The sequence below is a fragment of the Eretmochelys imbricata genome, chromosome 27, assembly GCF_965152235.1.
Source record: "Eretmochelys imbricata isolate rEreImb1 chromosome 27, rEreImb1.hap1, whole genome shotgun sequence".
NCBI classification, from domain to species: Eukaryota; Metazoa; Chordata; order Testudines; family Cheloniidae; genus Eretmochelys; species Eretmochelys imbricata.
Window position 1 is genome coordinate 6,463,731 of NC_135598.1, and position 24,562 is coordinate 6,488,292.

A 24,562-nucleotide genomic window follows, 5' to 3' on the forward strand; every position below is an offset into this window, starting at 1 on the left:
TCACCCTGTTATTGGGGTGCTGCTGTCTGTTGCCTGATGCAGGGACTCCAACCTGATCTCTCTTGGTTTTGTGTTCTGGGCTCTTTGCACAAGGGCCTACCCTGAGTGACTTTCCATCTAAGAACCCATTGTCCCCGCAGGGGACCCCGATGCTGCCCTGCACCACAGAGAAGCTTCCTCCTGCCTGCCCTCTTTGTCAGTGCTTGTGTTTAAGACACAAGGTCTCCCTGGGCTCTGTTCCTGGCTCTGCTGCGGCCGCGCTGTGTAGCCATGGCCAAGTTACTCCCTGCCTCAGTTTCTCCATCTGTAAAATGAGGACAGTACTCACCTGATACCCACGAAGGCTGTGAAGCTCCTTCCATTACTGTTTGTAAGGTTCTTCGCCATGCTTGGGTGGAAGAGGCTAGGGTGGATCACAGGAGGTGGTGGTTCATGAGTTTCACCCAAGTCTTGAAAATCCCCAGAAGATAAGCCTTATGCAAATTACCAGTAAGGCACTGGTGATCTGAAATTACTGTAGTATCCTTCATCCTAAAGGAACCCAAACCACATTTCTCTGGGGATCTCTTCTCCCACCCCCGACTGCAGCCACCTCTAAGGTGGATCTCATCAGCCGTTTTAACATCTCACAGTAATGATACACAGCCGCTTAGGAGAAGAAGTGGCGAAGAATCCAGCCTCCAGGTAAACTGGCAAAGGAGAATGTCATCATCTAGGTTGGGGAGAACACCAGTGTTAATATCCCTTCCTTATGGGGGAAAAGTGCCATTTGATCTTCAGTGACCAGCTGTGCTCAGGACCTCCGTTTTACAGCTGATCTGAAAAAAGGTGTCCCTGAGGGCAGGGTCCCTTAGTGCCAAACTGAAGCATTGGGTTCAGCCCTGACTCAGCGAACGCCGCGTAGTGCATCCCCACGCCAGTCCTTGTAATACCATGGAGCTTTCCCGTCACAGCCCAGCCAGCCTACACGTGCCTCGCTCTGAGATCAGCAGAGGTACAACACGCCTCTGTTTGCAGCCATCACGCTGTCCCTCGACTGCTAAGGGATAAAACTGCCAGGAAATTAAATGAGATCCTGAGACTGCAGATTATAATGAAGAAAAATCCATTCCCTTCCTCCCGCCCCCCCAGTTCTTTGTCATCTGCTATAAGGAAATCAATGTCCTGCTGATAACTGGCCTGCTACCTTGTACCTCTCTGTAACCTCCTTCCAGCCTGAGCTATGAAATCTGTTTCACACACACACACACACTCTGCCATGCACACTCGCTGCCCACAGCGAGGGAAGCAAGAGCGCCTTTCCGTGTTTGGTTGCTGTCTGGGTACTTAAAAGCCAGCGCTGCTACAGCCTGACTCAGAGGACAAAAGCACAGCTGGTTACCAGAGAAATACCAAATGGGAGCTCACAGTGAGCGAAGGCTGCGTGTGAGTAACTGAAGGCCAGCTGAAATCATGCCCAGCCGGCAGGTCTCTGGGGATCCAGCCATCGAATTCCACTCGTTCCCTCCATCAGTCTGTTGATTCACCTCATGAAGCATCCTGCGCTCTGGCAGAGCTGAGGGCCAGGGGCGGCCTTCTCTGGATGTAGCGGGCATAGGCGGAATTGGGGAGGAGGGGGCATGGGATGGCGTTGCTCCTGAACTTCAAGCCTCAGACAGGCAACCTGTGTGTGCAATGTGAGGAGTTCTCCCAGAGGAGACAGGAGCCTGCTCCCAGTCTGTGCCCCTGAGGCAGGGAGTCAGAATTTTGTTTATAAACAGAGTGATTAACAGGGGATTAAGATAAGAAAGGGCTGGTAGGATGTTTCCTAAAGTTCAATGATCTGTTCCAAGCTTGGTGAACTGCAAAAAGTAAGTAGCCTAAATGATAGAAAGTAATTGTAGATTTTTCTACAGTTGTTTCAATTGTTGGATTCAAGAGGCGGTAAAGAATCATAGAATAGAATATCAGGGTTGGAAGTGTTCTCAGGAGGTCAAAGCAGGACCAATCCCCAATTAAATCATCCCAGCCAGGGCTTTGTCAAGCCTGACCTTAAAAACTTCTAAGGAAGGAGATTCCACCACCTCCCTAGGTAACGCATTCCAGTGTTTCACCACCCTCCTAGTGAAAAAGTTTTTCCTAATATCCAACCTAAATCTCCCCCACTGCAACTTGAGACCATTACTCCTTGTTACTAATACCTTTCTTTGAGAAGAGAACTGATTTTTTTAGACAACGGAAGTGCAGTAGATCTGATCTGCCTGGATGTCAGGCATTTGATACAGTTCCACATGAGAAATTACTAGCTAAATTGGAGAAGATGGGGATTAATATGAGAACTGAATGGTGGAAAAGGACCTGGTTAAAGGGAAGACTACAACAGGTCATACTGAAAAGTGAACTGTCAGGCTAGAGGGAAGTTACTAGTGGAGGTCTCGGGGATCTCTCTTGGTACCAACCTTATTTAACATTTGTATTACTGAGCTTGGCACACAACATGGGAGTGTGCTCATAACATTTGCAGATGACACAAAGTTGGGAGGTATTGCCAATACCAAGGAAGACCAGAATACCGTACAAGAAGATGTGGATGACCTTATAAACTGGAGTAATAGAAATGGGATGATATTTAATAGTGCGAAGTGCAAGGTCATGCATTTAGGGACTAACAACAAGAGTTTTTACTATAAGCTGGTGACTTATCAGTTGTAAGTGACAGTGGAGGAGAAAGAATTGGGAGTATTGGTTGATCACAGGATGACTGAGCCACCAATGTGATGCGGCTGTGAAAAGACTAATGCAGTCCTAGGGTGTATCAGGTGAGGTATTTCCAGTAGAGACAGGGAAGTGTTAGTACCGTTATACAAGGCACTGGTGAGACCTCCTCTGGAGTATTATGTGCAGTTCTGGACTCCCGTGTTTAAGAAAAATAAAACTGGCACAGATGCAGAAAAGGGTTACTAGAATGATCTGAGGAATGGAAAACCTACCTTATGAGAAGAGACGCACAGAGCTTGGCTTGTTTACTCTAACCAGTAGAAGGCCGAGGGGAGATCTGATTACTCTGTATAAATACATCAGAGGGATAAATACCAGGGAGGGAGAGGAGTTATTTAAGTTAAGCATCAGTGTGGACCCCAGAACAAATACATATAAACTGGCCACCAACAAGTTTAGGCTTGAAATTAGGCAAAGGTTTCTAACCATCAGAGGAGTGAAGTTCTGGAGCAGCCTACCAAGGGAAGCAGTGGGATCAAAAAACCTAACTGGCTTCAAGACTGAGCTTGATAAGTTTATGGAGGGGATGGTATGACAGGATTGCCTACAATGGCATGTGGCCCATCAGCGTCTGCCTGTAGCAAAAATCCCCAACAGCTGGAGACAGGACACTAGATGGGGAGGGGTCTGAGTTCCTACCAAGAATTCTTTCCCAGGTATCTGCCTGGTGGATCTTGCCCACATGCTCAGGTCTATCTGATCATCATATTTGGGGTCAGGAAAGAATTCTTCCCTGGGTCAGGTTGGCAGTGACCATGTGGGTTTTTCACCACCTGCAGCATGGAGCACAGGTCACTGACAAGTTTAAATTAGTGTAAATGGAGAATTCTCTGTAACTTGGTCTTTAAGCCCTGATTTGAGGACTTCAGTAACTCAGCCAGAGGTTAGGGGTCTGTTAATGGAGGGGGTGGGTAAGATTCGATGGCCTGCTGTGTGCAGGAGGTCAGACTAGGTGATCACAATGGTCCCTTCTGGCTTTGGTAAGAGTATCTCCATAAGAATATACATTACAATTTTAAACCTAACCAGTGTCCCATACATGACTTGCCACAAGATGTCAGACCGTGTTAGTATTAGAGCTGAATGGGGTCTAATATTTATTTATTTTTTCTTAAAATAGGAATTAGATACAATGCTCCTGTTGGATATTTCTAAATTATTACCTGCAAAACCACTAGATTTTTCAGTTGCCACATAGTCCCTGGAACCATGATTAAGATTGCACTCCCCCGCACCCTCCATCTGAAATGGCACCCCTGTGGGCAGGCACGGAATTTGTCCACCCCCACCCATGCGTTGACCTGACTGGAGCCACCCTCCCAAATACAGAAGTCAAACGACACCTATGGTGGCAGGGAGCAGGGACGTGGAAGGAAGGGGGGAGGGAGAACAAGGGCTCTGGGATTTCCATCGAGGTGTCTCAGAGGCTGTCTTGCCATCAGTGTGTTGTTGAGGGGGATTTGCCTCAGTGGCATTGAGGACACTGCAGACTTCATCCACTCACTCAGGGTTCCCTAGTACCCCCCATGCATCTGTCCTCGCAGCCCCCCCCCCTCCCCAGTGCTGTCCTTACAGTCTCCCCCTCCCCTCAGTATCTCCCATGCTTCTGCCCTGATGGCTCCCCCTCCCAGCCCCCACACCCGATGCCCTTCTGCATGGCTTGCCACAGGAGTGCACTTCCCTGGCAGTCATGCATTGTGAGCAGGACCTGTATCTCTGTCCCTGCGTCACAGAGGCAGAAAGCACTGGCTTGCTCATTGGGTGACAGAGCTGATGGTGGAACCCAGACATCTGCCTCTCAGCCCAATATGCCCACCCCCTTCCTTCTCCCAAATTCCTTCTAAACCAGACCCAGCCTGTCCTGCCCTAGCTCCTTGGGGTTGGTCTGTAGGATCCTGTACCCAGCCCATTGACTTCTGCGGAGGAGCCAGCAGCCGCGCTGCTTTGTCCTGTAAAGAAAACATGGTGGTGTTTTTGGCAAATGGAAACACCATCTGCTCAAGCTTTTGGACATGTTTCTCCCAGGCCGCACTGCCAGGTTGGCCAACGAGCTGCTTTTGTTTTTCCCTTCCCCCTCCCCATCATCCATACTCACCCCCACCCCTACCACCATCAGCTAATTGATTGGTGTAAAATCCACAAGCAAGTCAGGCACTTGGGTACCATGTGAGCTGGGTGGTGGGCAGCAGAGAGAGGTATTGGGCTGGGTTAGAAGGGGGATGGAGCAGGTGAGAAGGGGACTTGGGACATGGGTTCTGGGAGGGAGGATGCAAGCACATGGAAAGAGGGGGACCGGAAGCACTAGTGGATGGAGAGTGGTGCTGGAGGGGGTGACCAAGAGGAGTGGGACAGGATGTGGGGGCCGAAGGATCACAGTTGATCGTCCAGCCGAGAAGGGTGCACAGTAGTGCAGGGCAGGATCATCAGGGGGGAGCTCAGAGCATCTGGGCTGCAGGCAGGTGGTGTTGCCAGCTCCTGGTGACTAAACACACCTTTTCCCTCACCTGCAGCCCACCCTGCCATGCCAGTGCTGGGCTCCTCCAGCACCCATCGCTCCTGAGCTGCAGCACCCCTGGCTTAGCCCCCAGTCCTAGGTCTCCTCTGAATGCTGCTGTGAAGAATTTTCATTGTTCCCGGCTGGGGCCTCTTCTGAGAAGAGCCTGTTCTCCATGCCAAACTGTGCGGTGGTTTTGTAATGCAGACAGATGTGGACGAGGGATTGGACTGGGGCAGCCAAGCTTCTTCTCAGCAATAATTGAACCCAGGTCTTCGTGGGTGAGAGAGGCTGGTGTATTAACCCGCTGTGTCCCAGAGCCCTTTGAGAGCCAGTGTTGGAGGAACGCAGCTTGCAATTCCCCTGGAATGTCCCCAGGGCTAGGGGGAAGGTTCTGAGGGTGACCCACGTTGTGGGACGCCTGAGGGTGTCTGCCACTCCAGAGGGTACCATTCTCCCTTCCCCCAGCCTTCATTTAAATGCTATTTCTCTTGACGTTGGGGAGGGGCAGGGAACTGCCCCCATCTCCCACTTCTGTCTTGCTGATTTCCATGTAGGTGGATCTGTAAGGCTGTAATAGTTTGTAACCCACAACTGTAGGCCAGCCTGGGGTTGGAACCCACTGGGGAAATGTGAGTTCAATTCCTGGTCTCAGAGCCGGAGTCTCCTATTGCTTACACCAGGGTAAATCAGTGGTCACTCCACGACCGCTAATGGAGATACATTGGTATCAAATTGAAGTGAGGGGACAATGGGGCTCAGTCTCACACTCTGCACGCTGGAAGTGAGAGGTGGGTGCAGGAGTCCCTAGCGAGCAGTGCTCCTTGGTGAGGATTGGGAGCCAGGATTCCTGGGTTCTGTTTGTACTCCTGCCTCCCCTGTGCTTCAGTTACCCCACTGGTGAGCTGAGGCTGACGATCCCGACCCACCTTTGCCAGGAGGTCCTTGGCTGAAAGGAACTATCTTCACTGCAGCTCTGCTCCTTACAAACAAAATCAACTGAATTGGAGTAAACCAATAATAATCAACACCGGTGTTGTCTGATCAGAAGCCATGCACGAGGAGGCACCAACCCCCCTTCTCTGTATAACTCTGGCGCTCCCAGCCCCCTCCTCCCTCCCCCATTGCTGCTCTTCCCTCTTTCTGTCTTCTCTCTTAATTGTGGGCTGTTGGGCAGGGATCACACTCTTCCTGTTTGCCTGCCAGGGCCCCCTAGCATGCTCTAGGGTCCTCGAGAAATAATCATGATGTTTCTTGGCAATCAGGGCTTCATTCTGTAGCTTGTGCTGCTGCCTTCTGAGGCTGTCCCTCACCTTCTGGTCCTCCTTTGCATGTTGTCTCTTCGGTCTGTTGGCTGTCTGGGGCAGGATCTGCTCTGCCATAGGTGCCGACTCTATGGGTGCTCCGGGGCTCAGGCACCCACAGAAAAAAAAATAGGGGGTGCTCAGCACCCACCAGCCACAGCTGTTCAGCGGGGACGCCAATCAGCTGGCTGGCGGGCGGTGCTCAGGGCAGAGTGGCGGGCGGGTTGGTGGGGGGCGGAGAAGAGGCAAGGCCTCGGGGAAGGATTGAAGTGGGGGTGGGGCCTTGGGGAGGAGCAGGGTGGAGTACCCACCGAGAAAAATAAAGTTTGGTGCCTGTGCCCTCTGCATACCTTGTGCCACGCCACTGGCACTGTGGAAATAGAATCCTCTGCATATGTGGCTGGATAACTGTCTGGTTGCTGGGGGGGACTTTTTGCCCCAGGTTTTGCCTCTGCCTCAGGCTGTGGCTAAAAGTCCACCAAGAAAAGAGAGGTGGGGTTAGCATGAGGCCATTGCCCCGTCACATGCTGCATTCCAGCCGGAGAATGCTCAGAACAGGTGGTACTTGACGCAAAGGTTTCCAAGCGCTTTCAGGCGAGCGCTCTGAGTAAAGCAATCGGAGCCAGGAACTTGGGAGTTCACATGCTGGACCTGACGCTAATGTGCTCGGTGAGCCTTAGGAAGGGCCATCCCTCTTGGTCTTTGCCTCAGTTTCCCTATTTGCAAAATGTGGATGATAATTCTTCCCTACCTTGCATGGGGGTTGTGGGGATAGGTAGGGATAAGGGGACATGCTCTCCAGCCTGTTGACATCCCTCCTTGGCATATTGGACATTGCTGCACTTCTGGTTGTGAGGATTCATTAGCTGGGTTTGCCTAGCACTTTTGTAATACACAAAGCTAGTGTGAGACTCTGTATCCCGCCGTGGCCGGGCCCTGTGGCTATAGAGATGGCTCTTTGCTCCCCCGTACGGGACCTGCTACTTTAGCTGTAGCGGTGGGGCCAGCTGCTGGTGCTGGAGTTGGTGTGAGGTGGGTTGTGGCAGTGTGCACAGCTCGCAAAGGCGGAGACGATGGTCTTTTGCTCACTGGCTGTGAGTGCTGGGACTTAGGGGGGCGATAGGGAGGGGGATGTGGGCCCCACAGCGTGGATAAGCTACTCAGCCTGTTTTGCTCACACCACATGTGATTTGTCAGCTTCCCTAGGGTGCGGGAAAGTGGCAATGTGGCCCAGGCCTGAGCAAGGCCAATTTCTCCAGCTGAGCCCCTCCTTCCTTCTCCCCCGCCCTGGCCTCAGGCTGGGCAAGGAAAATCCCCTCCCGGCTCTTTCCTTTGTTCTGAGTGTTTCCTTTCACTCTTCTCTGCAGTGATCAAGCCCCCTTCCTCCCACCCCATGCAGCCGGGGCTGCTGATGCCTTTGCCAAGCATTTCTGGAGCTCTCTGCACAGTCCCTCCTGCCTGGCAGAGAATAGACCCTATTGTGTCCCCAACTCCAGAGAGGCTCCAGCATCAGCAAACCAGGGCTATTAAAGCGGACTGCGGTGGGACTTGCTATTTGCTTGGCTTTCCCACATAAGGAGGGGATTGTATTCCCCTCCCTGTACCTCCCATCGGGGCTGGGATGTTAGCAACACAAATTTTTCTGTTACTTTGAAGCTGCCTCAATGTTTTTTTCTGCAGCCCTGTCCTCTCGGGCTGCAATCTTGTTAGACCTCACCAGATAAACAGGGTCAAGCCGGGTTAGCCTGTGGATGGGAGACCTCCCAAGAAAAAACAGGGTGTTTCAGGAAGTGGTGGTGGTGAGTCAGGTCATGGCGCTTTTCCCTCTGAAGCCGTGCTGAGCCCAGTACCCCAGGAGTTGCAGGGGGCTCTTTGCCACTGTGTTTTGGATGAGACACAACACTGTTGTCCTAAATAATTCTAGTTTGCATAGCGATTGCCAGGCTGGCTGAAACCCAAGGTCTGTCTTAGGCCAGTCTCCTGTCTCTAACTGTGGCCAGCATCAGCTGCTTTCAGAGGAGGATGCAAGGAACCCCCTAGTGGACTCTTGTTCAATAACATGTCTGTGGCAGAAGCTCTTTCTGACCCCAGGCCATCAGTGGTTTCTTATGGCCTGAAGCAGGAGGGTTTATATCCCCAGCAGATTGTTTTATCCTAACTAGTGGAACTGCAGAGGTTCTTCTTATTCATGCACATGTTTGATCCCTTTTCTGAATCCTGCTAGGCTCCTGCCCTCAGTAACATCTTGTAGCAGCGAGTTCCACTGGACAGTTATGCATTGTGGGTAAAGGGCACTTGGAAAGCACATCTGCTCAGATGGTACTAAAGTCTGCAAGATGTCTTACCATCATTGTCTTCTCTTGCCCCAGGGCTGGAAATGGCACAGCCCCTCCTGCTATTGGCTAGGAGAAGACCGTGTGACCTACAGTGATGCACGGAAGATGTGCATTGACTATGGGGCCACCCTTGTCACCATCACCAACAGGTGGGTGTGCTCTGGGGATTAGCTCTGCTGTCATGGGTGTTCAGCTTCCATTCCCTCCGGGACATGCCCATAACCCTAGCTGAGGTCACTGGAGTCCCATCCCCCCCGGCTCGGTGCTGAATACTGCATTAACAGAGGTGGCCTGTGGTCTGAAGAAGGGAAGGGGAGGGAGGACCCCTGGTTTCTATTTCCAGCTCTGCCACTGAGTGGCTGGCTCTGCAGCCTTGAAGCAAGTCATGTCCCATTTTCCCCCATCTATGTAATGGGGATAATGGTACTTCCCACAGGATACTCCTACGGGAATTCTGTGCTACTGCTTGTGTGCATAATTAATTTTTTGAACAAAAAAAGCTTCTGCAGACATGTTGATGCAGTTCCACCTTTTGCCCACGAGAGGGCGCTGTGGCACAAGCGCAGCAGCTCACAGCAGAAAATAACTTCTGCAGTTCTGCCTTTTGGCCAGCAGAGAGCGCTGTGGCAATAGAGCAAAGCTGCAGCTTGCAGCCAGCAAGGGAAGAGGGAGAGCTGCCTTCTTCTCAGACCTTCTCAGGCCAGGTCAGGAGACAGGGGCTATGGGGAGACAGACAGCATGGCGTGCTGCCGGAGTGGGGGGGGTCAGATGGGCTCATAAGGGCTAGTGGAGGAGGACAGACTGGGGCAGGGGCTGAATGGGAATGGAAGCACAGGGCACAGGAGGTACAGAGACACATGGGAGTGGCTGAGTGGAGGCACAGAGACACATGGGGATGGGGAAGGGGGACAGGGAGACATAGGGACAGGGGAATGGCTGGGTGAGGGCACAGAGACACATGGGGACAGGGGCAGATGTGCCTGACTGAATGGGAGAGGCTAGGGGTCAGCCAGGGTCTGCATGGGGGAAGCACCCTAACAATCCCTTCCCACCCCCCAAAAAAACCTGTTTTATACTTTTCCCACCCATACCCAACAACCTTCCAAGTTCACACCCAGCCTCCTTCCCAGCAATTTACTTCCCTCTACCTCAGCTCCTCCATTACCCTGACTCCCCCAAGCCTTTGCACTGCTTCTGAGTCTGGGACATACTGTTCTGTATTGTAGTTTAAATGAATTATTACTGAGAGTTCTGTATTAATATGCCTAGTAAGGAATCTATTTGTCAAAAAACATTTCCTGAATCTCTTTTGTTGTCTGTATTGTTACAGACATACTTGCTGACAGGTATTTTGAAAGAAATGACCAAACATAATTGAAACTGGTGTGATTATAGGGTATTATTTTGACAAATAGAATATGAAGAATTTTGCAGAATTTTAAAATATTGAGCGCAGAATTTTTAGGTGCAGAATTCCGCCAAGGAGTAACAGGAGGCAGAGTTAATTAGCGGGTCACACAGCAGGAAGTGTCTGAGACTGTACTCCTTGTGTGACAGCCACTGGGGATTGAACTGGGGATTTCCAGAGCTAAAAGCCTGAGTTTCTACAGCTTGAGTCAAAGCACTAGGGGTGGGGGCAGGAACAAACCCATGTCTCGGGGCCAGAGCCACAGAGGAGGAAGATTAACCGCAGGGCATCCCACTGCTCTCCCGTGTCAGGTTTGAGCAGGCGTACGTCAGCAGCCTCATCTATGGCTGGGACAGTGAGTATTTCTGGACGGCGCTGCAGGACATCAACGAGACGGGTGCTTTCCGCTGGCTGAGCGGCGATGAAGTCATGTACACCCACTGGAACCGCGACCAGCCCGGTAATGGCAAAGAAGCCAGCTGGGGGGGGGTGTTTGCTCCCTTCCCCAATTTCCCATCGTTCTCCTCCACAGCGAGACGCATGGTAGCTTCTGTTCCCTGAGCATTCTCCAGGAAAACAGAGCTGTGGCAAGGAGGTCAGGGCCAGATGCCGATGGCAGAAGGAGCAGTAGCCAGCTAATGACAGCAGTTCTCTCTACCTCCCTATCTTCCTGGGTGTGAAGGAGTAGACCCCAAGCAGGGAGGGGAACCATCTGGAGAAGCACAAGGGGGGATAACGAAGAACCGTGGGAGGGAACCGGACAAAAGAAAACACCACCACCGGGTCGATCTCCCACAGCAGCCCCAGCACGGGAACCAGTCAGCAGGGGACACTGGGGCGCATCATGTAGGGGGTACACCTGGTGGCTCTCATCCATTTCTCCTTCCTATGGGCCCTGGGGCCCTGATGGGGAGGGGATCGGTCCCACTTGTCCCTGTGCTGTTTTAGCCCCATCGCCCCCCATCCCCGTAGCATAACTTCTCCATTCCCCACCCATTCCACCCCCCCGAGGGTGGCACTGCCAGCCCTGCCTCCCCTGCTCCTGGTCCCCTGGATGCCCCAGGGCAGCAGTGGGGTCTGTATTCATGCTGTCTGCTTGGTGCCTACCTGGTGGTAGGGGGATGGGTCAGCAACGATGTCCCTAGGCAGGGGCCTGTTACGCCAGGGTAGGTGGCCGGGTTCCACTGTCAGCTATCTAGGCTCAAACCTTGTCCCCCTCTCTGCCCCCTTTCCATGAGCGTTCCAGGTTACAACAAGGGTGGCTGCGTCGCCCTGGCCACGGGGAGCTCCATGGGGCTATGGGAAGTGAAGAACTGCAGCACGTTCAAGGCCAAATACATCTGCAGGCAGAACCTGGGCACCCCAGTGAACCCCGAGTTACCAGCCCCATACCCGACGCCCAGCCTCACTGGCTCATGCCCCCAGGGATGGAGCTCGGACCCCAAGCTCCGACACTGCTACAAGGTAAGAAGCAAGCGGGTCCCAAGGAAGACAGCAGGGTTCTCTGCGTTTGTCCACCCTGCACACTAAATCCAGGTCCTGGTTCGGGTTTGAGTCCAAGCCCCTCTGAGGCTCAGATGAAAGCCCCATCATTTTGCAGTGTGGATGCAGCTCAGGCTGCAGCTCTGAGTCAGAAACTCTGTGTAGTGCGGTGTGGACACAATAGCACAGCTGTGAGACCCGGGTCCAACCAGAACACCCTCCCTGCCCCCAGGTCTGTCTTTTCCCCCTCTGAGTCCCTGCCCCTGTTCTCCCTCTTCCCCCAAGGCCCCACCCCCTGTTTGCTCCTCTCTCCTCTCCCCCTTCCTCGTAGCTAGATCCTCTCCACCTTCCCTCATCCTCCCCCACGCCCGTGGTAACGGGACTTTTGGTGTCCGGTCAGTACATCTGACCAGACATTGCCAGGTCCCCCTTGCGACTGGACTTTTCAGTCAGAAACTGGACACCTGGCAACCCTGTGCCAGCCATGGACACAGAGGCCACTGCAGGGTAACCAGGCAACCTGCAGAGCCCTCACTGATGCCCTTGCGAGGCAGGTGAGACAGCAGTGGTTGTAAAGAGCGAGGAAAGGGAGTGAGTGTGCACCCAGGGAAGCACTCCGGCCAGTCTGAGTCTGTCACACACATGCCCTCCCCAGGCAGGATGCCGTTAAGCCACAGCCCTGCCCTGGAGGTGGGGTGTGGAGGCCTGGCAGAAGCTCCTGGAGGTTTGCATGGATGAAGCAGACAAATGTATCTCCTGCTGCTTGGCCCAGTTCCAAGGTGAGCCCCCACCCCCCACCCCGTGCCCATCCAGTCCTTTGGGCTGGCGAGAGGGTGGGACAGAGTTATGGGCTGCTCTCCCCAAACACCTCAGGGAGCCAGTGCTGCCGGAGGTGCTGGACTCCCCCAGTCCATGGGCGTCCAGAGCCCAAGCACCAGCCGTGTAGCTGGCTCCTGGGCAGGGAGTGGTGGAGAAGGCTCCTTGGGCCTTGGCCTCAGCGTGTGGGAAGCTGCATAGCAGTGAGGGGCCGGAGGCAGGGGGTAATTACACCACTCTGGGTCTCTCTCTCTCTCTGCTGCTGTCATTGTGGAGGATGGAAAACAGGTTGCCTGTCCAAGCCAGTTCGTTATCCCCAGGACTGGATGTGGCGGGCTGGGAGGCAGAGCTGCTGGCCGAGAGGCTTTCCTAACTATAAGTATATGGGATGGCAGATGAGGTCCTGCGAGCTCTGGAGAGCCTCCACCCCTGTCCCTTGCTCACTGCACTCATTGCTAAATTCTGCTGCTCTTGGTACATGTTACACAGGCCAGCTGGTGCTGTGGGACAGGCCCTGTGTGTCACCGGGCTGTGAATGGCACCTGCAGGCATTTGAGGCTCTTTAAAACACAGTGTGGAGACCCCCCGGGGGAGCTGGCCCCAACTGCCCATGGATCTTTCCCACCTTTGGGAAACTTGGCCATGGGGTGAGGTGCAGTGGCAGGTGCCTGGTTTGCAGAGGGTGGTCTGTGCCGCTGAGAATCCACTGTGACTGGACAGGCCTCGGCCGCCCAGCCAGGTGCACCAGAGGTTGGGCTGGAGTGGACTCAGCATCTCCTCATGCTTAAAATGCCCCTGGCGAGAGGGGCAGCGGCTTGGAAGCTGCAGAAGGGAACTGTGGGTGTGCTCTGGGCATGGAGCAGAGCAGTGAGTCTGCCCCTCTTCCCCGCGCCAGGTGTTTAACTACGACAAGCTGCAGGACAAGAAGACCTGGATTCTGGCCCAGCTGTTCTGCCGTGAGCTGGGGGCGCAGCTGCTCAGCCTGGGCAGCTACGAGGAGGAGCATTTCGTGGCCAACACCCTGAACAAGATCTTTGGGTGAGGAGTCAGTTGTAAAGGGAGCATGTGCATGTACATGGATGTAGGTGCCTATGCAAGTGCACGTACGCTCTTGCAGCCATGTGGCTGTGTGTACAAGAGTATGCATGTATTTGTATGCAAAGATGCATGTGTATGTGTCTGTGTGCTCACATGCATGATTGTCCGTGTTTACATGCGGTTTTGTAGGCAAAGCGTGTACGCTTACCTGAGTGTGAGCAGGTACATACAGTGTGTGTAAATGTATGTACATAGTACAAGAGACGGAAAAGACAGGAACGGTTTATTTTGGGGAGGCAACCAGGACGTGACACAGATGTATGAAATACTGAATAGGCTCGAGAAGTTGCCCAGAGCCCATGATGATGGATATCCCTGTAATAATAGAAATTGGCAAGTAGATAGGTGAGAGACGTGTAGCTATTTACCCTTCTTTGTCAGAACAAGGAGCTGCTCAGTGAAATCATAGGGAGCAAGCTGTAAAATGAGGAAACGCTTTTTTTACATAAGGAATGATTGGCTTGTGGAACTCATTGCCACAATACCTCTCTGAGGCCAAGACCTTAGCAGGACTCCATGCATTTATATGGATAATGAGAACACCCAGAGGTACACAGTAAAGATTGAAACCAAGGAGTGTAAAGCTTTCTGCTACAGGGCATAAGCCAATCAGAAACTGCATCTCTAAATAACTACCCGAGGACCTCCCCCGCTCCCCATGAGCAGGTTATTCCATAATTCTCTACTAGGAGATTCCTGTGACTTCCGCTGAAGCATCTCGGACAGGGTACTTGGACTAGCTGGGCCACTGGTCTGGTCCTGTGTGGCATTTTTTATGTCCTGTGTCTGTGTAGCTGTGCATGTGCACACATGTATGTTTTGCCAGTGCTGGTGCATAGGCAGGGTGTACGCTGTAGGCAAAGCATGCATACATGAGTGCCTGAAGTGCGTGTGATTTTCTCATTGGTATTCCTGGAGAAGGGGATAAAATCATGTTTGCAGATGCATTGTGGGACGTACCCCCTGCGTTTTGCCCATTCTCGCTGCTGTGCATCCAGGGGGCATTAAAACTGGCCTTGGGTGTTCTTCCTAATAGCTCCCCCGTCCAGCTCCATGCTAAAGGAAGGAGATAGCACGTGTGTTTCCCCTTCCCCCAGTTCACCAGCTCCATGTGGTTTCTTCCAGCGAATCGGAACCGGAGATCCATGAGCAGCACTGGTTCTGGATCGGCTTGAACCGGCGGGATCCTGGAGCAGAGAGGAGCTGGAGGTGGAGCGACGGCCTCGGGGTGAGTGCAGATGTGCTTTGCACAGGAACAGGTGCTAGCAATGCCATGAGCTGAGAGGCAAGCAGGGCTGCCACGTGCTCTGCGGGGGTGGCAAACTGGCATCCAGAGACCTCAAAGTGCTGTGCACGCTGGCTGCAAACTATTGACATAGATAGATAGAGAGGAGCCACCTGACCTGTTGCTGAAATGCAGCCACCTTTGGGGTGGACAGCAGTAGCTGTTCAGCAGTGCTGTGCAGTAGTTCAGGACAGGAAGCGGTGTCTGCAGGGGGAATTTTAGGGAGGCAGAAGGTGACAATTACTCATTTGGAATTTGGTCAGGGCACCATATAACGGATCCAGAACTGGTGCAAGCAGGTGTTACTCTATTGACGTTAATGAGGTTTGCCGATTTGCACCTGCTGAGGATCTGATCCTCCGACTTGCAAAATGAGCTGTGAGCTTTTTACTAACCACAAGTGGCCAGCACCTCGTCCATGTCTCCTTGGGATGATCACTCAGACATCCCCCTGGGCACTGAAAGCTGTTTTATTGAGAGAGGATAATACTGGTAAGGCTTCAGGGTTGTCCCGTTGTCTCTTTGGCAAAGTCCCTGGGACTCTTCCCTTCCTCCTGACTGACTGGCTGGCTGGATAGCCATCAGAGGTGGACTGGTGCAATGTCTGAAAGGCATCATGGAGAGACCATAGTGGTTTGACTTTCTTTTTACCTAATCCAGAGGTTTTCAACCTTTTGTGGACCCCTAAAAAATGTTGAACGGAGGTACGGACCCCTTTGGAAATCTTTGGCATAATCTGTGGATCCCAGGTTAAAAACCACTGGCCTAATCCTTCATGTCTGAGCCTTCTACGCACAGTGACTGGAGCATTGGGCTTTGAAAGAGATAAACACACAGGAGTCCCTGCTCCCAGCTGACTGATTCCACCATAGGACAGCTACTGTGGCCACATCTTAGAAAAAGGGCTGGATAATTTTTTGACCCATATTAGCGCTTGAGATCCCATTCCTCTGTGCCCTGCACCGTGTGTGCAAAATGGATGGAAAGGACAACTGTCCTGACCGGGAACTTTTCACACACACTCTTTTGCACAGATGCAAATGACTTCCCAAGGTGTAGGGCAGAGGGAATGAGGCTGAAATGGGGCAAACAGTTCTTGTGCTGCTGCTGGGATTAGCTGGGCACAGTGGGGGTACAGCACTGCACAGCTGGCTGGGTACATTATGGGAGGGGTTTGCTTACATCTGAAGCATCAGGCTGTACTCTGAGTCAGAATGCCATAGTGCTATAGATGGATCAACACTCAGAACCGTTGCACCAGGAGACCGGATGATAAGGGCTAATTGTCCAGCCCAGTGTGGTGACTCCAGTTCCCGCGAGTTTGCAGGCTCTAACTCTGCCCATCTTTCCTGGCTCCCAGTTTTTCTACCACAACTTTGACCGCAGCAACCACGATGATGACGACATCCGTAACTGTGCAGTGCTGGACCTGGCGTCCTTGCAGTGGATGCCCATGCAGTGTGACTCACAGCTGGACTGGATCTGCAAACTGCCCAAAGGTAACGGGGAGAAGGGCACAGGACAGAGGCCGTGCAAACAGGGAGAGTGCAGTGCATTCCATCCACTGCTCTCGGAGCATTGCACAGACATGGGCTAATTCAGCCTCCCAGTGCTCCGGTGTGGTAGGGAAGGGATCTGAAGGGATCACTGCCGGGGGCTCTCGGGCTGCTCGTTTGGAGTCTGCCACCAAGGCAGTGCAGGGAGTTTTCCCTCCCTGAGATGGAGCTGCCTCTTTCTGGATGTAACCAAGGCTGTGTCAGCACTGCAAAAATAAGGGTGTTCTTGCATTAAAGTAGCAGTGAAGAAAGGGTGACTTAGCAGCTCAACTTAAAGCCTAGACAGGAGCCTGGGGCTGAACTCACCCAGCTAACCCACCTTGCTGTGTCTTCACTGCTGGTTTAACTGGAGTCAGTTAACCCGAGTCAACCCCCCACCTTTTTTTTTTTTTTTTTTTTTGCAGTGTAGACATACCCTAAGTCTTCCTGGCCAGAGCTGACGTCTTGCTGGGGAGCATCTATAGCAGGGTTCTCACACTGGAGTCGGGACCCCTAGGGGGTCGTGAGGTTATTATGGAGGGGGGTCACAAGCCGTCAGCCTCCATCCCAAACCCCACTTTGCCTACAGCATTTATAATGGTGTTAAATCTATAAAAAAAAGTGTTTTTAATTGATAAGGGGGGGTCACATTCAGAGGCTTGCTGTGGGAAAGGGGTCACCAGTACAAGAGTTAGAGAATCACTGAATAGCTACATTTGAGGAGGAGATGTTCTGCCTTCGCAATGCACCAGATTGAGGAGAGAGGGGAAACGCCCCAAACAACCCGCCCAAAACACTGCACTGCCCCACACAGTGAGAGAGAGGATGAGTGAGAAGATGGAACACACGTGACAGATGTCAGTCACGTCGCTCGAATCCTGACCAGGAGTCACTCAGAAACTACGGTGAAGGGGTGGGACAAGAACCTGGGTAGAATGGAATAGCACCAAACTGCAGATGTTTTTGAAAAATTCCTGGGGAGGAAATCTCCACCCACCAAGGCTCCCCTGAAAGCTCTACACACACAGATGTGCACACTCTTCAAATTACACACGCTGACCCGCCCCCCTCTCCCCCACAGTACTATCAACACACTGATGGGCTTAAGGAGCGGAATCTAAATATTTTCAGCAAATACACTTAAGTTTGTTTGGCAAGTGGTTCGGGTTATTTTTTATGAGAAGGTAATTTTGTTTGAATGGGAAAACCAATGAATTCATTCCTCTGATGTGCGCATGACCATGCTCAGAGGCAGGGTTGCTGACAGGTGCGGCGTCATTTTGTGGGAGCCCTTTGTTAAAATGTTGGCTGTCCATCGCTGTAACCGTTTTTAATCATAGTGAGCCCACATGACAGTTTGGGACAGGAAGTGAAGACAGATCCTTTGTCCATTTGTATATGATGGCTGAAATTTTCAAAGCTGTGAAGGAGTTTTGGACCAAATCATTGGGTAGGCTTTGAAATAAGAACGAATTGGGTCGTTTAAGGTTCCATTGAGTTTCTTGCTTAAAGCAGGGATTCAGTCTGGTGGTTTGTATGAAGAATATAGTGTAGCCTCCTGAAACTCGCAGCACACAACCAGTGAGGAGAGGTTAAGGTTTCTGAAATATACATTGCACTGCAAAAAAAAAAAAGCGTTCCAAAGTTAGGAAATTCCAGAGTTAAGGTTTCCTGTGTAATCTTAATTCAGCCCCATTATGTATATGCATTATGAAACAGTCTTTAATTACGTGGTTGCATGCTTCGTTTTCCACGGGGCCCTGCTGCATTCAGTGTACAAGATAGTGCTCACTGCATGAGCAGCTCTTCAGTATTAATTTTTAACCTGATCGTTCAGTGTGTGGCCTCAAGCCTTATTTAATAACAGTAATAAACACTGTATCTCTTATCTAGTGCTTTTCACCCACTGATCGCAGAGCGCTTTACAAAGGAGGTCAGAATTGTTATCTCCATTTTTCAGATGGGGAAACTGAGGCACAGGGCAGGGTGGTAACTTGCCCAAGGTCACCCAGCAAAGTAGTGGCAGAGCCAGGAATTGAACCCAGTCTCCTGAGTCCCAGTCACGTCCACTAGGCTACACCGCCTCCCATCATTTGTTGCACACCATCCAAACTCTGCTCTGAATACAGAATTGTTAATTTCCTCCTGGGCTTTTCTGTGACACGCAGCAGCACCATGTCTGAGTGATTCACAAATGTCACAACGCCCCTGGGAGGAAAGGTGATGCTATCCCCATTTTCCTGATGGGGTCCTGAGGGGCACAGAGATATTGAGGCCAGTTGCAGCAGGCTTGCATATAATTACAGGAGTTGGGATGTGGTCAGCGTCATTACAGTAAGGCTGTAAAACTATTTCCATTGTAAACCCCCCCACCTACCCTCTCCCCTCAGTGCTCACATGCTTGTATTGCTCTGAAATGTTCACCTCTGGGGCTGGCACGGATCAGATTTGGCTTCGGCATAAAGATGATTTTTCTTTTTTGAGCCAAATCCCTTCCACTGTTGGAGCTGCAGCAAGATGGAAAATAATCCATTTCTCCCATTGCTAATGGAAGAATCTGAGCCCTATTTTTTGAGACCTCTCTAGCAAAGGTAACTGAAGCTTGAAATTTACCGTGAGCTTAGTTGCCCTGAAGGGCTAATGTCTGAGCTTGTTAGGGGTGTTTGGGGCGGACGGAAGCTTACAGATAAATGAGATTTAAGCGATTACAAAACATTTCTAAGCTTGATTATTATTATTTTTTAGTGAAGTTTATAGCAGATGCATTGTGTGTGTGTGTGTCGGGGGGTGTGCATGTGTAGATCGATGTTCTAAATACACGTGTGCACAGGCACACAACTTCTCTGCCCTCTGCCTTTAAGGCTGAATTGTTCCTGAAGGTTCCTGATGCTGTTGTAAACCACTAGAGTGGTGCTTGAGTGGTTTATTTGTACACATCCACAAAACCCTTAGAGAGCAGAAGGGACGGTCTTGCTTGATGCACTTCTGTCACTTCCATCTTCCCAGTGCTTCATGCCCCTTCAGACAGAATAGCAAATCTGGGGGCTTCTGAGGACACTGTTGCCGGAGCAAAAACTGGAACCCTTGGTCGATTCGCAGGGAGCTGGCTGGCTGAGGGGACTGAGTCTGGCACTTGGAGTCGTTCATGTTTGGAGTCTGGCTTGCACTCCAGGGCAGGTTGGCACTGGCCCAAACTCATTACCAGCAATCTGAGAGCTCCTCAGTGGCCTGTCTTCAAAAAATGTAGGGAGCCTCGGTCCACTTGCTAAATTGCTCAAATCTCCAGTAGACAGCAAGGGACAAATTTTCCAAAGAGCTCAGTTCACTTTTAGGCACCCAAATGAGGGGTAGATTTCCCCCCAAGTCCTCAACCCCCAGCACCGCCCTTCAGCCCCCCGCCCATGGTGTGGTTTATGGCCAGATTTTTCATAAGGCCTCAGCACGCTGGGTGCCGAGCAATTGGGAAAAGCTAGCCACAGCTGGGAGTGCTGATTGCTTTTGAATTCTGGCCGGCGTGACTCCCGGTCAGGGTTGCAGGCAGTGGCTGTGTAAAGCTGCCGCTGCTGTTGTCCATGCAATGCTTGCCCTGTGGATTCATAGGGGGGCGTCTCTCCCGCACCTTTCACCAGCTCCAACTTCATGAAATAAAGATTCCCCGTCTCCCTCCCATCACCTCAGACTCCCTGCATGTGCCAACAGCTGCTGCAGTGCTCTGATATCCCCGGGATTAGAAGTCATTATCCGTATGCATCCCCCACTCTGGTCCTGGACAGCAGAGCGCGAGAATGTCAGCAGGCTCCAGAAGCAGGTGATCCATAATTCAGAACTGGTATGAAAGCCAGAGGAAGCTGCTGCCGGCCAAAACCACTTGGCTTGGGAAGTCACTTTTATTTAATTGAAATCAGTCTGAGTGGATTCTTCAGACGTGGCGCAGCCCTGAACATAAAGAGGGAAAGCGTCTGAGGCCCACAGGCAGGAGCTGAGCTGAATTCAGGAGCATCGCTCATCCCTCCCTCATCCCCCTTCTTCTCTGTTTTTGAACAGGTGCTGATGTGAAGGAGCCAGAGATCCCCACCCAAGGTGTGTTATTGAATCATCTCCTGGAGGTTTTCCTACGCATTGGAGTCTCTGCACATCCGCTGCTGTCTGCCTCCCCCGATGAGCGTGCCCGCATCCTGAGGGCATGTGTTGTGTGTGTGCATCTTGTGGCGTGTGCGTGTGTCTGGGAAGAGTCTGCCTCTTGTGCACATCTCCCCTGTTTGCATCCACCTTGTATGACTGAGTGCCTGTCCAGTGGAGCATCTGTCTCCACTGTGTGGACGTGTCTGTCCTTCCATGGTGCCTCCCACCCAACAACGTTCATGAGCAAAGCCTCAGAAACCCCATCGGAGCTCGGTCAGTATCGCTGGCCCCGTTTTACAGAGGGGGAAACCGAGGCACACAGCAGCAGCGTGACGTGCTCAGCATCGCACAAGGACCCAGGAGTCCTGGCTCCCAGACCTGCATTCCAGCCACAAGACTAGTCTTTCTCCAAACTGTATGTAAAGTTTTGCAAATGGCATTAATGAAACAAGCAGGTTGTGGGTGAAATGGACGGATGTCTCAGCAAAGAGAGCTGGATGTCCGATGGACAAAATTCACCCATCGTGTAAGGAGGCGCAACCCTAGGGAAGTCACTAGAATTCTCCCACTTGTACCAGGAGTGAATTTGGTCTGCTGGGCACCACAGTCTCATCAGTGGCAGGGAGGGAGGGCTCTGGGCCATAAACCAAAGTGACAGAATTACTAAGCCAAGCAGGCAGCTCTTCTCGAGGCACGGGGTACAGTTGTCCCCAAGGGTTACTGGGCTGGAAAGCTAGAATGCAGAATTTGGAAAGAGGCTAAATATTTGGGTGTGTCTCTGGAGGGGCCATTGTACAATCCTGAGGTGCCCAGAGCGAGGGGTGTTGTCGTCCTTCCCAAACTGGCCAGGCACCACATGGGCAGAGCTGTGCTGAAGGTGTAACAAGGACAACACAGAGCCCGGCCTTCCTTCTGCGGGTGAACTCCCATGGAATGCACGGAGAGCTTTGTCTGTCAGAGGAGTGCGCTGCTCCCCCCTGCAGATTTTGACCCGCCCCTAAGGGTTTGCTCAGCCTTGGCCTGGATGTCACTGCCGTTCAGTAAGGGCCAGCAGCCGCGCAGTGCCAGAACCAGGGATGGCGTTGGTGGATAAATGCCCTCAGCCACAAACATGCATTGATCCCATTGGAGAGCAACCCAGGGCACCCTTGGGCTCGTTCTGTGCCCAGGAGCATGGGAGCCGTGGGCTAACCACCCACGCTGTGAGCCCCAGATTGAAGTGCAAGGGAGGAGCCAAAGTGCGAGGCATTTGCCCTCCCCCTCGCCCCGAACGTGCCTTTGTCAGCATGACCCAATCACCATGCAGCAAGACTTGCTTAGAGCGCTCTGCCCCAGAACCCCAGTGGTGCAGAGGGGGCGGAAGAGCAGCGCAGAATCAGTGGAGCAGGGCGGCAAGGGGGAGGGCTGGAATAGCAGGGCACGCCGTGGGGCGGGACTGAAGTGCATCGGCAGAGCTGTGCTGCTGGGGGGCCTGAGTCTAGAGCAGCAGAGACCGCTGCCGGTCAGAAGTAAGGGAAATTGGCAGAACTGACAAGGGAGTGGTGAAGGCAAGACTGCAATAGGACAGTAGCTTCTGCTGGAGGGCCAACAGCCGAGCTGGGGGAGAAGGGCCAGGAGTGGACTAACGCAGGATGCTGGAGATCAGGATTGAGGGGCCTGAACAGTGCTGTGGGAAGATCCCAGAGCTGGAACAGCAGGAGGGACTGCAGATCAGGTGTGAGGGGCACTAGCTCGCACAGCGTATGCTCCACTGTTCGTTGCTGCCGTCAGGTTCTCCCAGCACTAAAATGTCTCCAGCTTGCCAAAGGGAGAACCCCTTGCTGGTTGCATTCCAGCACCTGTGGCAAGGGTGACAGATGCAAAGGAGGCAGCACAGAGGGAATCATAGAATCATAGAATCATAGAATATCAGGGTTGGAAGGGACCCCTGAAGGTCATCTAGTCCAACCCCCTGCTCGAAGCAGGACCAATTCCCAGTTAAATCATCCCAGCCAGGGCTTTGTCAAGCCTGACCTTAAAAACTTCCAAGGAAGGAGATTCCACCACCTCCCTAGGCAACGCATTCCAGTGTTTCACCACCCTCTTAGTGAAAAAGTTTTTCCTAATATCCAATCTAAACCTCCCCCACTGCAACTTGAAGCCATTACTCCTCGTTCTGTCATCTGCTACCATTGAGAACAGTCTAGAGCCATCCTCTTTGGAACCCCCTTTCAGGTAGTTGAAAGCAGTTATCAAATCCCCCCTCATTCTTCTCTTCTGCAGGCTAAACAATCCCAGCTCCCTCAGCCTCTCCTCATAAGTCATGTGTTCTAGACCCCTAATCATTTTTGTTGCCCTTCGCTGGACTCTCTCCAATTTATCCACATCCTTCTTGTAGTGTGGGGCCCAAAACTGGACACAGTACTCCAGATGAGGCCTCACCAATGTCGAATAGAGGGGGACGATCACGTCCCTCGATCTGCTCGCTGTGCCCCTACGTATACATCCCAAAATGCCATTGGCCTTCTTGGCAACAAGGGCACACTGCTGACTCATATCCAGCTTCTCGTCCACTGTCACCCCTAGGTCCTTTTCCGCAGAACTGCTGCCTAGCCATTCGGTCCCTAGTCTGTAGCGGTGCATTGGATTCTTCCGTCCTAAGTGCAGGACCCTGCACTTATCCTTATTGAACCTCATCAGATTTCTTTTGGCCCAATCCTCCAATTTGTCTAGGTCCTTCTGTATCCTATCCCTCCCCTCCAGCGTATCTACCACTCCTCCCAGTTTAGTATAGTATAGTAACAGGCTGCCGATAGGCCTGTTACTGTAAGAGCAGATTCTCTCCTCTCTCTGTCACTGTTTTGCCCGGCCGCCTGCCCGCCAGCTGAGCCAGCATCACTATGCACAGCCTCATCTTGTCTGTGCTTCTGTGTCCACAGGCAGCAAAGAGTGGGTGAAATATCAGGATGCAGAATACAAATTCTTTGAGCATCACTCGACCTGGGTGCAGGCTCAGCGGATCTGCACCTGGTTTCAAGCTGAATTGGTGTCTGTTCATAACCAAGCCGAGCTGGATTTTTTGGGCCAGAGCCTGAAGAAGGTAGGAGAATGTAGCCAAGTATGGGGCATCCTTGGGTCATTGTTGGACAACTGCGTGTCTCTGTTGTTCAGCAGGAAGCAGGTCTGCACAGTTGTGGAAAATGTTCCCTTCCCATCATTAAAGCCAGAGCAGGGTTTCAATGGTGTAATTTCACAGGGCATTAGCTGACGCCAGCAGAGTTACTGGATTTACCTGTGTAACTGAGAGCAGAGTTTGATCCTGGCTTGGTCTTAGGGCTGTGGTGCATTGCACAGGCTAGTGCATGAAGCCACTGACTGGCACCAGCAAAAGCATCTCATTGGTCCTCCCAAGCTGCTGTATGAAGAGAAGGAAGGAGGAGGACGGGGGGTGGGTACTGAGCATCTTCCCCTTTTGAGGAAGGCACTGCAGGGTCTGGGAGGGAAGGGGAGGCCGGACACAGCTCATCACCCAGCTAGCCTGCAATAGCCATGGGGCACCCATGCTAGGTTCTAGGCCTGGGGAAACTGTTGGCCGCAGCCCAGACTGAGGGCCGGGCTCAGGCAGCTCCTGTAGGCCCCGGCAGAGAAGGCAGTAAGTGAATGGGGCCCTGCTGGATTTGCTCTTCTCTCAGCTCTGTCTGCGATGCTGATGTGCCCCATGTTTGGATTCCCCAGTTCTCCAGGGGCCAGGAGCAGCACTGGTGGATCGGGCTGCACACCTACGAAAACGACGGGCGATTCAAGTGAGTCTCTCCCCCCCTCTTTCCCCACGCATCCTGCTCTCCTTCTCTCCTGTAAAAAGGATTGTGTTTCAGTGCAAATCCAACCAGCAACCCCAAATTCCAGCTGTGGTGAGGACACTGGGGCAGGGCTTGGGACTCCTCAG

The 24,562-nt window shown here is 52.3% G+C and overlaps 1 protein-coding gene across 1 annotated transcript in view; it reads left to right on the forward strand.

The window, feature by feature from the left end:
- Positions 1-24,562, forward strand: part of MRC2 (mannose receptor C-type 2) — a 93,777-nt gene that overhangs the window by 55,109 nt on the left and 14,106 nt on the right. Inside the window, exons 10-18 of the mRNA XM_077806302.1 lie at positions 8,925-9,040; positions 10,611-10,759; positions 11,546-11,763; positions 13,493-13,635; positions 14,821-14,923; positions 16,341-16,479; positions 20,560-20,595; positions 23,556-23,716; positions 24,352-24,419. Of these exons, the coding sequence (XP_077662428.1) occupies positions 8,925-9,040; positions 10,611-10,759; positions 11,546-11,763; positions 13,493-13,635; positions 14,821-14,923; positions 16,341-16,479; positions 20,560-20,595; positions 23,556-23,716; positions 24,352-24,419 (1,133 nt within the window). The remainder of the gene's footprint in view (positions 1-8,924; positions 9,041-10,610; positions 10,760-11,545; positions 11,764-13,492; positions 13,636-14,820; positions 14,924-16,340; positions 16,480-20,559; positions 20,596-23,555; positions 23,717-24,351; positions 24,420-24,562) is intronic.